General features: G+C 32.9%; 1 protein-coding gene across 4 annotated transcripts in view; it reads left to right on the forward strand.

The window, feature by feature from the left end:
* The window catches only part of LOC148626368 (disks large homolog 1-like), an 83,188-nt gene that overhangs the window by 9,570 nt on the left and 58,073 nt on the right, over positions 1–15,545 (forward strand). For 3 of the 4 annotated variants that reach the window (XM_088570290.1, XM_088570291.1, XM_088570292.1), the window contains exon 5: positions 13,416–13,448. In XM_088570290.1, coding sequence (XP_088426416.1) covers positions 13,416–13,448 — 33 coding nt within the window. Of the gene's footprint in view, positions 1–13,415; positions 13,449–14,864; positions 14,986–15,545 lie in introns of those variants that run through there. The other variant, XM_088570294.1, reaches the window with a different exon arrangement.

The following is a 15,545-nucleotide window of genomic DNA, read 5'->3' on the forward strand; positions in this document are numbered from 1 at the left end:
TTCTTTTATATCAATTAAAATGATTTGTGGTAGGTTTAGGCTGAAAATTCTGTTTTCTGTGCAAAATATGGAGTAATTAACTTTTTACATTAGAAATTTGCTTTTACCTTAAAATCTCCATCATGAGACAGTGTCAGGAGGGGAGAACCTCCCACATGAACTGTTACAAAGTAACTGAAATAAGTATAACAATTAACATTCAGTTTCAACATTTAAGTAAAAAAGTAGTTCTAAATGGGAATTACAGTTTTTTTTTACATCATGTTACCTTTTGGTCTTGTGATATTGTGTGTATAGTACTATTTTCATAAGAATCAAAAACCTCAAGTGCTAACAGCACTTTGATTTGAATTCTCTACAATAAGGTTCATTTGGGGACTTATACTTGTATCAGTTACATGGTTCTAATAAGAAAAATGTAGATAAAATAGGATATGGGAGTACATATTTGTCAGCTCTGTATTGGTTTTTAATTACTGATTTATATAATATACGTCCCCCATACCATATTTTACCAGTGTGTTGAAAAATACTGCAAAAAGTTATCCAAACAAATGGGTTAATGTTTCTTAACTTGATGATATGAATACATGTACTGAGTGCAAGGTAATTGATCAAATACATGCATGGCCTTCCCGGTAGGAATCAAACTACCCTTTATCTATCTGCCTGTCAGAAGTATTTAATGAATTTTGAAGGAATGCTTTTAGAAGAATATACCTCATATGTAGATGTGCATGAAGGAAATTTTGAGGACTGCTAACATATATAATCCAAGTTCAGGGTTTAACATGATTAAAATGATTAAATCCATTTGAAATGAAGTTTTTTTTTTGTTTTTTTTCTTGTGAGCATGCTTTCTGTACTTACAGTTTACATATTTGAAATCATGTATTTGGTGAAATTTAAAGACATTGTAGTAATTTAAAAGTACACATTTTATTTGAAATCACAATGTTTTTAGAAAAAATTTCAGCAATACTTGGTGAAATATTCGATTTTAGCTTTTTTCTACTTCATTTTTTGGCATTTTGCCTTTATTTTAGGTGTCTTCTATTTCTTCTCTCTTTGAGTTCATGCATAGTACTAAGCTTTACATCCCTGCATGTGGCAGTTCTCTTTGTAAAGTCTGAAAATTGATTAAATTTACTTGTTTGAATAAAGTTGTATGAACTTGCACAAAAAAAGTAGTATGTCTGCAGCTTGAAACATAACATAGGAAATGTTACAATGATAGCATTAAAAGAAATCAATTATAGTATTTCATATTTGATACATATTGTCCCTTTGAATAGCTGGTCTGCTCGTGTACAGTGTTCTGCTGTCTTTGATAAAGATGTCTGTAAACAATCAATCCTTCTTTGAATCTGTTTCTATAATATTGTCTACTGACTAATTAGTTGGTACTTCCATTTCTTGTGTAAGGAAAATGGGAAGAAATGGTTATCTAAAGATTAGGCCAAAAACAAAATTTATTTCCTGTAACAAAGGCAAAAAACTCAAGGTCTAAAGGTTGGGATATTTAAAAAAAATTAATTTTTTTGGACAAATATCAGAATGGTTACATTGTTTAAAGAATGATCAGTATAGTCTTGTAGATATAACTGGTTTAGCTACAGTACCCATGGTCTTCTACTGGGAGCAGCCATGTGATTGATAAAACCAAATCTATTTCCAGAATTTTGGAATAAACTCTGTACTGGAAATGATTTTTTAGTACATATTTCTGAGGTCAGGTATATGTTAGTTTTGAATGTAAATAAGTCAGAATAATACTGAAACCTGTGTAAATGAAACATTGTTTAAAATTTCTATGTGACAAATTTTCTGCCACTATATTACAATGAGCATTATAGTTGGCTTAGACAGTAGAGCTGGTCTCAGTTCAATAAATGAATTTAACCCCAAGAACATCTTTAGGTGGTTAACTGGACAATAGATGATGAGATTTAAACTTTCTGTTAGACACTGATTTAAATACATGTATATGTGTAACTATCAGAACAATTGAAAATTACAATTAAGTCTATTGTCCAGGTATGCCCTTTGATGTTTCATTAGGTAATGGCCATTCAATGAAGGAAAGTTAACTATGTTACTAGCTGTAAATCTGTATAATACACAGCCCTACAGTGTTTTGATATTGACATGGTTAACAATAGTTAGAATACCTTAGTATTGCATAGCAGAAAATATTAATGTCGTCTATTTTTCTCGTTTTTTGATGAAAGATCTACCTTTCGATCAGTTTTGAATTTGTGGTTGTTCTTCATTTTTTTTATTATGTTCTTCAACTGTTTAATTTACATATTACAAGTGCTACTTTGAAAGTTGTGGAAATTGAACTGCTGGATAAATTTCACATTTTAGAGTACATTTATATTTGAAGTTTCCATGCATTCATACTGTAAAAGGGGACTAAAAAGGATACTCTTACATATTTGTCTAATATTGCTGTGTTTCCTACAGTTAAAGCCTTGAGAACTATAAGATGTCTATGAAGAATTTATTGAGTATATCTTTAACTAATTGTCTTCCTACTGTGGCTAATACTTTTATTATTGTCAGAGAAGCCTTGCTAGGAATGAAATTAAAACTATTTTTAAAACAAAATCTTGCCCTTTGTTTTCATTTGAGTTAAAGAAACCTAGTAGGAAAGGTATTGTATTAGGATCAGATGTTTATGTACGACTCTGTATACAAGATTTATCTCAATACTGACAGCTTAGTGAATTTATCCTTTTAATATGAGACAAAATGATCCTGGTAGCCTATAATCAAAGGTTTTCTTTCTGCTTTAATGATGAAATTTTGTCATAAAATAGAGAAACATAGTTGCTTGGTCAGAGGTCTCTTATTTTCTTCATTACTTTAAATGTCTTTGTTTTTGTTCCAGTGACAGTATTTATTCTCCTAAAGATGACATGAGTGTATTGATTTATATTAGATTTTAATTGGAATATGTTCCTTTCGGTCAGAACTTTCATGTCCTTGCAAAAAGAGAATTCCTTATAGAGAAGTTGATTTCTGAAATATTGGAAAATTGACAATGTAAATATGAATGCATCATGGATATGGACATGCAATTAATGGAGAAAGCTGTTAGATCATTTTGCAGATAAAAAACTGTATTAGAACACTTACTTTGTTGTATGGTGACTAGAGATTAAGATTCTCTTTTTTGTTTTTTTTTTCAGTGGTAATGGATATTGTATCTTGAAATTGTATTGATATTTTAAACAATATATTTAATATGAAGGATACAAATGGTTCTGAATCTAAAAACTCTAAGTACCTAGGATCAATATTTTCATTTTGGTTATTCCGCTCTCGAAACAAAGGCCGATCTGTTAGTTTTAAGAAGTATGTTGACACTATTATGTATGAGGATGATACTGGACATTATAGGCTGGTAAGTTGATGAGGGGAATAATGGGCATTATAGGCTAGTAAGTTGTTGAGGAGGTTGCTGGGCATTATAGGCTGGTAAGTTGATGAGGAGAATGATGGGCATTTTAGGCTGGTAAGTTGATGAGGGGAATAATGGGCATTATAGGCTAGTAAGTTGTTGAGGAGGTTGCTGGGCATTATAGGCTGGTAAGTTGATGAGGAGAATGATGGGCATTTTAGGCTGGTAAGTTGATGAGGGGAATAATGGGCATTATAGGCTAGTAAGTTGTTGAGGAGGATGCTGGGCATTATAGGTTAGTTAGTTGATGAGGAGGGTACTGGGCATTATAGGCTGGTAAGTTGATGAGGAGAATGATGTGTTTTATAGGTTGATAAAGAGGGTGTTGGGCATTATAGGCTGGTAAATTGAAGTGGAGGGTGCTGGAGATTATGGGTTGGTATGTTGATCAGGAGAATAATTGGCATGATAGTCAGGTAAGTTGGTTATTGGTAAGGTGATGAGGAGGAAGATGGGCATTATAAGGTGATAAGTTGGTGAGGAGGACATTGGGCATTATAGGCTGGTAAGTTGTTGAAAATGATGTTGGGAATTAATGGATGGTAATTAGGTTAGGAAGATGTTTGGCATTATGGACTGATTAGTTGATGAGGAGGGTGCTGGGCATTATAGGTTGGTAAGTAAGGTGATGAGGAGGAAGATGGGCATTGGAGGCTAGTAAGTCATTGAGGAAGATGCTGAGCATTATAGGCTTGTTAGTTGGCAATGAGTATGGAAGACATTTAAAGGTTGTAAGTTAGTGAGCATGCTAGGCATAATAGGCAAGAGGTTTAAAGTTTCTATTAGACACAGATACCTATTGAATGATGGAAATTTTAAATCAATTTGTCAACTGCTCAATCTATCAATTTCCTAACAATTATAGTGCATCATCAATTAATGTAATATAATTGTAAGGAAATTTATAGAATAAAATGCATAAAGCTGTAACCATGAACAAAAAACATATGATCATTCACTGTGTGGGCTTGTCGATGCATGTATTTGATCTTCAGAATGGATGACCATTTAATACTCATTCTTATTGCATGTGGATGGTAATCTTGACATAGGAGGTATTGTATCACTGTAATATTATTCAATTACTTGATCATCTTAGTATCACCAGGCAGATAATTGAAAATCATAATGGATTCCTTGGAGTGTTGTTATTTGATCTTTGTACTTGGCAAAAAACATTAAGGAATTCTAAGATTGCTTCATTTTGTGGGAAATAACTCTGCAAATAGTTTTTGATTGTGAAAAATTAATTTTGAATGTTTTGGTGATATCTGTACATGTCTGTTAAGTTTTTCTTATGGATTTTCTGTTGTCATATACTTAATGAGACATGTTTGAAAACTTGGCAACCTCAAATTTAACATTTTTTCTTCTCTTCTAGTCACTCAGTGCGGGTCCGGATGTTGAAAGAATAGGTCCGCAGGAGTGCTAAGCTTGTCACAAAAGGTTACTACATAGTGCTCAGAACCCTGGCAGGGGGCTAGGGTGCTCTGCTTATGGAGCAACTGGGTTGTGTGTCCCAGGTGGTGAAATGGGGTACCCCTGGCATGTTACCTGCTGGGGTCATCAGGCCATAATATGGAAAACCTGACTGCAAACCATAGTGTTGCACCATGTTAGGAAGGATGCCACGTTCTTCTCATATTAAAGAACCTTGCTGTGTATTCTATCAGAGTAAAAACCCTTGTGCTCTGCCACAGGAGGCTAAATTGCCTGACCCTATCCATATCTTCCTTTTTTCAGTGGCAATCAAAATTTTTCAACCCTATTATCATGATTTAATGTGCATTTTATCATCCATTTCATGTTCATCGCCTGGATATAGCTGAAATAGTGCTGCTTTGGCGTTAAAGCCCAACAATTATTTATCATTCTTTCCTAGTCGGTTTAAAAAAATAGTAAAAAAAATGTCTTGCCAAATGAATTTTTGTCACCATGTTTGAAGTAGTTTAAGGAATTTTGCCATGACTGTTGCTTCATTTCGTCAATGGGGTGAACATTTCTGTCTGGTTCATGCCAAGGGTTTGTGCTATTGAAGATTTTGAAGTGAGCCTGCCTGGATTGCTTTGTATCCATCAGTTTGTTTTCATTTTGGTTTTTTTTCTGTCTGATATACATATATGACAGATGTTGTTACTCTTATATCCTTTAATTGCATCATCATAATAGGAATGACAATGCCTAATTCCTCTTAAACTGCTCAATATATTTTTACTGCCTTTTATAAGTTGGTTTGACATCAAATACAGGTGTGCATAAATGAAGCCAGTGTATATCAAGTCTTTGCAATGGAAGATTATCCACTGCTGCAGGCTTCAAGGATTTTAATTCCACTTTGAAGTAGTGGGTTATTAATTTGTTGGTGAGCTTTTTTGCTTTATGTGCAATTGGATTAAATTGTTGATAAGAGCTGAACTTTAAAAAAAATATGATATGTCAATTCCTTTTCATAGTTTTATGACATCTAAAATGAGTCTTCATTATTTGCTATTCATGATCTTGTTTTTGTTTTCAATTTTAAATCGTATTGTAATAATAAAGTAGTAAATCTGTTGTGATATCGTTTCCTGTTAGTATTGGACCATAGTTCTGTATTGGATTATTAACTGTATTGTATTTCTGATATGATAGCATTTCAACTCCTATATGTAGATAGTGCTTTCCAGATTCTTGTAGAAGCAGTTGCTAGAACAAACTCCATTGTTTGACAAGATACCTCAAGAGAATCAGTTTTTGTCTGTTTGGTATCCTTATCTGTTATGTATTTGTTTTAAGGATCAATTCTGATGGAAAGATTCCTCTTGCATGTGTTGTGGACTGGTATCAGTTCATCTCTTTCTTTATAGAATTTATCCTGGATCATCAGTGTCTACTTTACAAGGCATGTTCAGCATATTTATTGGTTTTTAGTTCTAAATTGCTTTAATTAGTGAAAAGGTTATTTTTACTTAAGTTTACTGTCATTTTCTTGCTATTTTTCTCTGTATATTGCTTGTAGGCAGTTATCTGTATTGAATGTTTGGTATTCTACGATTACACTTTCCTGTCACCTAGGACAAGTGCAATGTTATTGTGGGTTATTTATTTTACATTCGCTTTTCTGAAAAAAATTCTGAAAAACTGTGTTACATGTAATGTTGTTTGTTCATACACCTGTTCTTATCTACCTGTAATTTCCAGGTTTTTATGGGTATTTTTTGACAGATGTGTTATGGTATAGTGTATATAAATGTCCCTTTATGTTTATTAATGTCCATTTGTACACAATCAAGAAGTCTTGTTTGGTACAATGTTTGTAAGCTCTCGTTTGTCATTTAAGTTGGAGAGTTGTTATACTAAAAACACTGAAAAATGACAACCTATGTTTTATGTGCTCAAGTGCAGACGTCTATTTCATTTGCTACAACTCCAGTTCTTTCAGTTCCCACTAGTATTTTATCCTATGTCAAAAATTATTTCCTATTAAGGTTTAGTTTAATTCAGGAAACTGAATAAGAAACATTTATAGTAATTTAAGGACAGTTTTTACCTAGCGGAAACGGAGTAATGTCTTCTAATCTTCCAAAACATTAAATCAGCAATAAAAATAGATTGACGTGTTATGTCAAATCAATGGCAAGCTAAATATACCGTAGGATTCAACAGTTGTTCTTGGTAAAACGATGCATAATTTACTTCATAACATGAACTTCAGTGGCATGTTTTTGAATTAAAACTTAATCCTTGGTATTTTGTGATCCTAAAAATTTTATTACATGTGTTAGACGGTGTAATCTGCATACATGTAATGTATGGTTTTTAGGGGAAAATAGAAGTTGGTAACGTTAGGGGTGGATCCAGAAATTTATTAAAAGGAAGATTCAGATCCAGAAATTTATGGTGTATGACTTGGAGGGGGGAGGGGAGGTCAGCTCATTTTTGTCAAAATGTTTCTTATGATTGAGATTTGTTTGTAATGAAGAAGAAGGTGAGAAAAAATTCATTTGTTCCAAGTCAGAAAATCAATAGGAATGATAAATGGCTTGGTGACAATGTGTTTCCTGTCCTGCCAGGGCAAGTGGCAAATCGTTTTCTGATGTGTCAAAACATTGTCTGATGGGGAAGTTGTAAAAACCTATTAGAAAATCTGATTCTGTCAGGAAAGTCATAAGAATATTTATGTGTAATCATTTTAGTTGTCTATGTAGTGGCAGATCCAGAGGGTGGGGCTATTTGTTAATTCTTCTTTAAAAAATGAATGGAGTTAACAAAATTTTCAAACATAAATTGGGGGTTCAACCCCTGGTACCCTATCCCTGTTTGATTCCACCACTGCTTTATAATGTAGGATACAAATTAAATGGTAGAGATACTAGTTTTGGTATTTTGAGTTTCACTGAGGTATCAAGTTTCCTTGTCTAATCTTTCCTTTTATTGTAGTATTTCTAACCTTTAGTCTTACCAAGTTCATCATGAACAGGATGCTGGTACAGTGTAAGGATAGAGTGGCAGTGTTAGGAAAAGTGTACAGTGTACTACACCAAAATCATAAGAAAAAACTTTTTACAATTAGTAGAATTACGGTCAAGTGATACCTGTTTAAACCAATTTGTTTGATTTGCCAAGTTTCAAAGTACATTTGAATTTATGTTAAGGGACTTTAAAAAGTGTTTAGACAGGGTTTTTTTTTTTTTTTTATGGATTTTTCAGGGTTCGGCTTAGACATGTTTCACCATACCTGTCAACTTTTGACACAGTTCATCTGGGAGGTTCTCCCCCATTGACACTATTTTTACCTAAAAGCAAATGTTCAATGTAAAAATTCAATTATTTGGTGTTTTAACAGTTATTGTAATTTTAACCAAAAACCTTCCACAAATTTTACATTTTATGTGGGAGATTATAATTTTTTCATTTATTTTGTGGGAATCCCCTCTAATGTTGGAGGGCTAACAGATAGGTTTCATTGTATAGTTAGACTTTTTCTATGTGAAACAGTTGTTTTAGAATTAAATGGCTAAGTAAAAAAAATGGAATGAATATGTATATTGTACTAGTTCAGGAGTTATGGATCAATAATAGAAATTGCTCAATATCAAATTAATTTGTTCAAAAATTAATTGTATCCATACAAGCAGAATAGAATGCCTTAGATATTCATTACTTCATATATGATTTGGTGACAATATAACATGTAGTTCACATATATTTGATTTGGAAATATCTCATGTGTCTAGAACTCATTTAACCAACACATCACTTTGCTAAACATCCTTAGAAATTTTTCAGTGCAAGTAAAACTTCAAAAGCATTGGAAAATTAAAGGAATGCATTTAGTGACAGACTGAATTTAATTCCTGCAGAAAACTTAATTATAAATGATTGAAAATAGCTTTGTCAAACTTTGTATTTAATTAATCAGTAAGTTTGACAGCAGTGGGAAATCCTAAAGTCTAGTGATCAGAATGATAGAGCCACGAGACAATGGTAGATTTGCTACAAGTCTGTCTCTCAGTAGTATGTGTATTCTTTAAATTAATATCATTATTTCCAAACTTTTTATTCACTATCCCTCTGCAGTGTTGAGAGTATAGCTAATGGATAGAGGATCTTAAGCAGTGTAGATATACATTCATTTTGTAAAAATATTAGGACAGAGAGACTTTTAGAAAGTTTAATTGAAATATAGGTACATGTACTTTCATGAGACTTTGATGCTGTCATACTTTAAAGAGACATTAAGAGTCATTTTGCTATCCATATTTTTGTAAATTTGAGTTACCTTAAACCTGTGAGTCTTATCATGTGAATGGGTCCATATTTAGTATGTTGGTTGTACAGTCCTGTGGAACTGGTATCTTACGTAATTAAATTAACCATCAGTTTTTTACCATCTTTTAATTTAAGGATTGGCAGGTCACTCATGACATGGCGCCAAAAGAAGCATATTCTGGCTGTAGAAAATACTTGATTACAGTAGGAAAATCATCGTTCGATTATTGTTTGAAGTAACTTACACACATCAATCTTATAACTTTTAATATACAATGTTTTGTTTCCAGTAGACTCATTCTCTCTCTTCCTGTCCTTCGTGTCAGAAACAATATTGGGCAGCATAATTAAATCTTCCCCCTACTTCTAATCCATAAATGGCCAGGTTTAAAAGCTGTCGATTAAAGTAAATGGTTATATAATCTGATTTGACAGCCAGAGAAGTCGGCAGATTGTTATTGGTTAGTGTTCAATCAGCCAGTGTCATTGTGGCTGATCTCTGGTTCTGATCCATTGTCAAACCTATTATGTAGTCATTTCTGATTTTTACAAGTGTTCTTATCCTCCAGAGATCAATGGTCAGTGATAGAAGGTCAGACTAGATGAATATGGCTGCTTGATTGCTGAACAATCATACTGTTGTTCTTATTGTTGTCATTTGGTTTTTAGAGAGTGTGAGTTGCATTTAAATCAAAGTAGTAAGCAGTAACATTGCAGAGGGGCAGATCCATGATTTTATGGTTAGGGGGTGGCATTGATAGAAGGTAAAATAGAACAAAGCAAGGCAAGAAGATTTAGTGGAAAATTAAAAAAAAATTTTTTTTTCTCAATTTAAAGAAGGGCATAAGCCAGGCAGGCCTTTCCTTGGATTTGCACTTGATTGTGAAGAAAGATATTCAGACAATTAGAGAATTCTCTCCAGTAAGAGCATACTACAATTAGAGAATTCTCTCCAGTAAGAGCATACTACAATTAGAGAATTCTCTCCAGTAAGAGCATACTACAATTAGAGAATTCTCTCCAGAAAGAGCATACTACAATTAGAGAATTCTCTCCAGTAAGAGCATACTACAATTAGAGAATTCTCTCCAGTAAGAGCATACTACAATTAGAGAATTCTCTCCAGTAAGAGCATACTACAATTAGAGAATTCTCTCCAGAAAGAGCATACTACAATTAGAGAATTCTCTCCAGAAAGAGCATACTACATTGATGAAGTATGTTTTCTAATAGTTGATTTGAGGGATATAAAAAAATCTGAAAAATAAAGTGTTGATACTGAGGAGATAAAAATAAGATAAATAAAGGAGAAAAAAAAGAAAAAAAAACATTCACTTGTTCTACATTTTGTGACTGTGTTCTAATTATGGAGTTGGTTACCCTGTCAGTTGGAAAGGTTCTTAAATAGAAATTGCCTAATGTTTCTCTCCATTCACAAATTCAGTAATGAAAGTTTATACTTAAACAAAACATCTGTTAAAGGTCAAAGTGGTTGAAAAAATAGGGTAGTTAGGTAGGTAAAATTATTGTATTTTTTAAAATTATTATATTAGACACTTATGGTTTCTTGACTTTGATAGATCTCAACTAAAAAATGATAGTTCAGCAGCATTTTATGAAAAAGATACCAAAATATGTGCTAGTGTAGGCAGAAAAAAAGGATTTGTAAGGTTACCTTAAACAGATCTATTTTTTTCTTGGCCTTATCATCATAAATCTTTTGTAAGACATAAGTAAAACAATAGTAAAGCAGTTGAGCTGTTAATCTTGTTGACCCAGTTTGCATAAATATCATCCTTATATTGATCCTTGCATGTTTTAATCCAACACTCATCAAATTATCATCTAGATAATAGATGGAGCAAAACGAAGCTGAAATTAAGCAAAAATTTATCCACAACTGGAAGCATATTGACTCAATATTGACACAATAAGCTAATTTTGTCTCTCTAGATATTTCTCCTACCAGCATACTAAATAATATATTACACATTTAAACAAGTATTCAAAAGTTTCATGTTTTTGAAGTTCATCTCTTGGGGTTTTCTGATTTTCCCCATATTTTATTAGTTCCGTTAATTAAATTTAGACAAAAGTGGAAGAGAGCAATAATTCAATTTTTTTTAAAATACATTTGATTGTTTTTTTTCTTTACTATAAAATGAAAGTTCACTTTTCTATAACTGAACATAAACTTACCCTTTGATATGAAGCAGAATTTTTAGTCTGAATTGTGCAAGCAAGTATGACTGCAACATATTTTTTCAAGATAAAATTATATCAGTTCTCATAATGAAAAGTAATTCAATATTTCTGAAATTCTTGTATGCATGCTGAAATATTTTTCAATAACTATTAGCTGGATTAATATTGACAACATTTCACACTTTCTCGTTAATTGTCATAATACCATACTGCTATCTACATTAGGCTTTCAGATAGAATGTTGACTATTGAATTACAAGTCCATTAATCCACAGAAGTTCTTCTGTAATAATTTATAACAGTACATTTTCTATCTTGATCTCCATTCCATTTTATGGTAGAATTCTGTTGAATAAAGATAAATTTCATGCCTAGAATGAATAAGATGTATAAAATCCTGGCACTGATGGGGAACAACCAAGTTCATCCTTATAATGTTTTACAAAATGTAATTTTATTTCTATTTCTGTAAATCTTTGTTTTAAGGTAAGAGCATGCATGATTTGGTAACCATGGTAACTGTCAATTTAGGCTTTTTAAATTCACAGTTGCTACTTTTAGATAACTTGATGTTGAAATTTGTCATTTTTGCTGTAGACTTTAATTACTTTTTAAGGTAAAATTTTAGCTCTGTCAGTAGTCAACCAGAGCATATACCATGATATACCAACTGTAGTTCGTTTTGTCTATTGTGATTGCATGCTAAGACATAGCAATCTGTTACTGCTCAAGATCCATGTGTACTATCTTGTCTATGGTCCTTCTACATGTCTCCATGACATGCCATTTGTTATCCACTTTTGTCCATGGTCTGTGTGAGCATACTTCATGACATGCAATTTGTTCATGGTTCATTTGAGAACAAGCCAAAAATGTTCATTGTTGGTGTGAGCATATGTCATCTCTTACGATCTATTGTTGTCATGTGACCATATTCAATAACATACCAACTTGTGAACAATCCATATGTGCTAATACCATGACTTGCAATCTATTGTGATGTGGTCATATGCAATTATACACTAACTGGTGGACAATCCATGTGTGCAAACACTATGACTTGCAATTTGTTGTCGTAATTTCAAAACCGAGACAATTCAGCAATACATATACACCATGATTTATAGGGTTCTAATGAAACCTTTTACTTTTTGAAACTGAAAATAATAGAGCTTATTCAAGCTAAAACAAAATAAACTGTCATTGCCAGTTCAGGCAGTTGAGTCATCTGTATGATTACTTGATCCTAAAAGATGCTTCCAGGACTGTTGCCCTGTGCAGGTCCAGATGTCAAAAGAATAGGCCTGTAGCAGCGCTAAGCTTGTCATAAAAGGCGACTAAATAGTGCTCAGAACCTTAGCCAGGGGCTAGGGCACTCTGCCCACAGAGCAACTGGGTTGTGTGCCCCAGTTGGTGGAATGGGATACCCCTGGCGTGTTACATGCTGGGGTTGTCAGGCTGTAATACGGGAAACCTGACCGCAAACCATAGTGGTACATCGTGTTGGGAAAGATGTCACGTTCCTCGCATGTGAAAGAACCCTGCTGTGGTATTCTCCCTGAGTAGGGACCATAGGTCTCTGCCACAGGAGGCTAAATTGCCCGACCCTACCCATCCCTCCCTTTTTCTTGTGGCAATCAAAATTTGTCGACCCTATTACCCGTGTGTCCCATCCCATTTTTCATTTCATCATCATTTCATGTTCATTTTATCATCCATTTCATGTTCATCGTCTGAATATAGCTGAAAAATTGCTGCTCGGACGTTAAACCCCAACAATCAATCATTCAATCAATCCAGGACTGTTTGTTATCAAAGGCATAGATTGTTGTATTTATAATTAGTCTAACCTGTAGCTGTACCACCAGGCACTTACATATTAGTTGAAATTTTTTTCTGTCATTACTAATGATAAGGTACCTTTTTTATAAAGTGTTCAGCTTTGTATTCTTTGAACGAAAAATTTTAAACTTTCCTTTTTCTATTTCAGCCACAAGGATCTGATGCAGGAGACTCAGAATATGTAAGTATTGCATTGTTTTTTATTAAAAAAAAAAAAAAAAACTGACCTCATTTTAATGGCCAGCCTGTCTGGCAGACCATGTTCAAAGAGCATTAACTCAAGTGTTCTCTATTAGGGAGAAAAAAATAGATTGATATTTTTTATATATTTACCTGTTGAGGGTAGAGGTAATGTTATGCCTGCTTACTGTGTGATATTGAGGTAAAATGAAGACTGGTACAATGCAGACACTGACCACAAATTACAAGGTTATCATTGTTTGTTTTATGACAGTAAAATCTGTCTAAACTGAACCCATGTTAGAATTTACAACAGGATAAGTTAAGAGAGATTTTTGGTTTGCCTAGGTTCAAAATACATTTAAACTGATATAAAGTGACTTCAAAAAGTGTCTGGTTTAGACAGGTTTTTGGTTATCAATGTTCAAAATACATTTAAACTGATATAAACAAACTTGAAAAAGTATCTATTTTAGACAGGTGTTTGATTCATCAAGATCAAAATACTTTGAAACTGATATTAAGTGACATTCAAAAGTGTCTGTTTGGACAGGTTTTTGGTTATCAACATTCAAAATATGTTTAAACTGATTTAAACAGATTTAAATAGTATCTGGTTTAGACAGGCTTCACTGTATTTCTATTTTTATCAGGAAAGACACATTTTATGAAATCCATCAATTTTCAAACAATATTTAAGAATGATACTTATGTGAGTGCTGATTTACAGTTGTTACATATTTTATAGTTGTGAAAATTGTATCTAATGTAAATGCAATCTATAAACTACCTGTTCTAACACACTCATTGGTGTTGGAAGGTAGATGTAGCAATTTACATTATTGGTAACATTTGATGGTTTCTCACTGATATTAATACACATATGTCATGTATAACAATAGTTCAAGTTTTGTCATTTCCCAGAAGAAGAAAAAAGCATTAGAAACTCAGTATAAACTGCACATGTATCTTCAAGGTTTGATATCTGAAGTTCTGATAAGCTACACTCATGGAACATTTCATTTTAAAAGTATTTCTAACTAGCTTTCAAAAACACTTGGATTGGTTTTCAAACACTGTGAAATGCTCTATGTGTATTAACTTCTTAGTAACATCATTACAAGTGATCACACCAAGAAATTCCAATGTACAATTAATCACTTGTGGATGTATCTTGAGATAATTATGTAGGGCACTGTTACACACTGATGAGATTACTTAGTTTTCCTCCATGCCATCAATTTTCTGAATATTACAGATTATTATTCAGTCAATATTTTCTCCATTTGATGTATCCAAAACCACAATCAACAGTATTGAATTTTCTCTTTCATTTGACTTTTTTCGACATTTGTTTGGTCTGGTAAATGATGAGCTTCTCTTCTGAGGTAATTTGAGTCAAGTGTTACTATGTTTTCTGCCATTCACGTTTGTTCTCTCTCGGGTTTGTTTGATTATTTTCTGCCATGATGATGTACGTAGATGTCTAACGAGAATGGAGGTTGTTATGGAAGGAAAAGTAACTTAGAATTGATAGGGTAATGTCGCCTTCTTTTTCTTGTGTAGATTTTAGTTTTTGTATTTACAATGTATTTTTATTGACATGTTTTGGAGCCATACATGTATATACATTTTATTAAACAAATATACATGTATCCTTTGGTATCTTGAATATTCATCTTGTTTTTTAGTAGGAATTATAGAAGTATGTGTCTATTTTAAAGGTCACATGATAGATTTCTGCAGGTTTAAAGGCTTAGAAGTTACATTTATTATACTGTTTGTTTCTAGCTACTCCAGCCCTTGGAATTCCTCTATTGTCTTACTTCTTTCTAGCTACTCCAGCCCTTGGAATTCCTCTATTGTCTTACTTCTTTCTAGCTACTCCAGCCCTTGGAATTCCTCTATTGTCTGTTAAAATTTTAGTACTGATGCGTTCATGAATTAGTATTTTTTTGGTAATCATAATGCCTAGGGGTTTAAGCTAGATGAAAGAGAGCTACAGCTGATATTTTTCTACCACCAGATTTCCTAGGTTCTTTAATTTATTTCACACATACTGCCAGGTATGCTCCCATAATCATGTCTTACCCCTATT

The sequence above is a fragment of the Perna viridis genome, chromosome 2 (assembly GCF_037379345.1).
Source record: "Perna viridis isolate PV_CMFRI_1.1 ecotype Kerala chromosome 2, ASM3737934v1, whole genome shotgun sequence".
NCBI classification, from domain to species: Eukaryota; Metazoa; Mollusca; class Bivalvia; order Mytilida; family Mytilidae; genus Perna; species Perna viridis.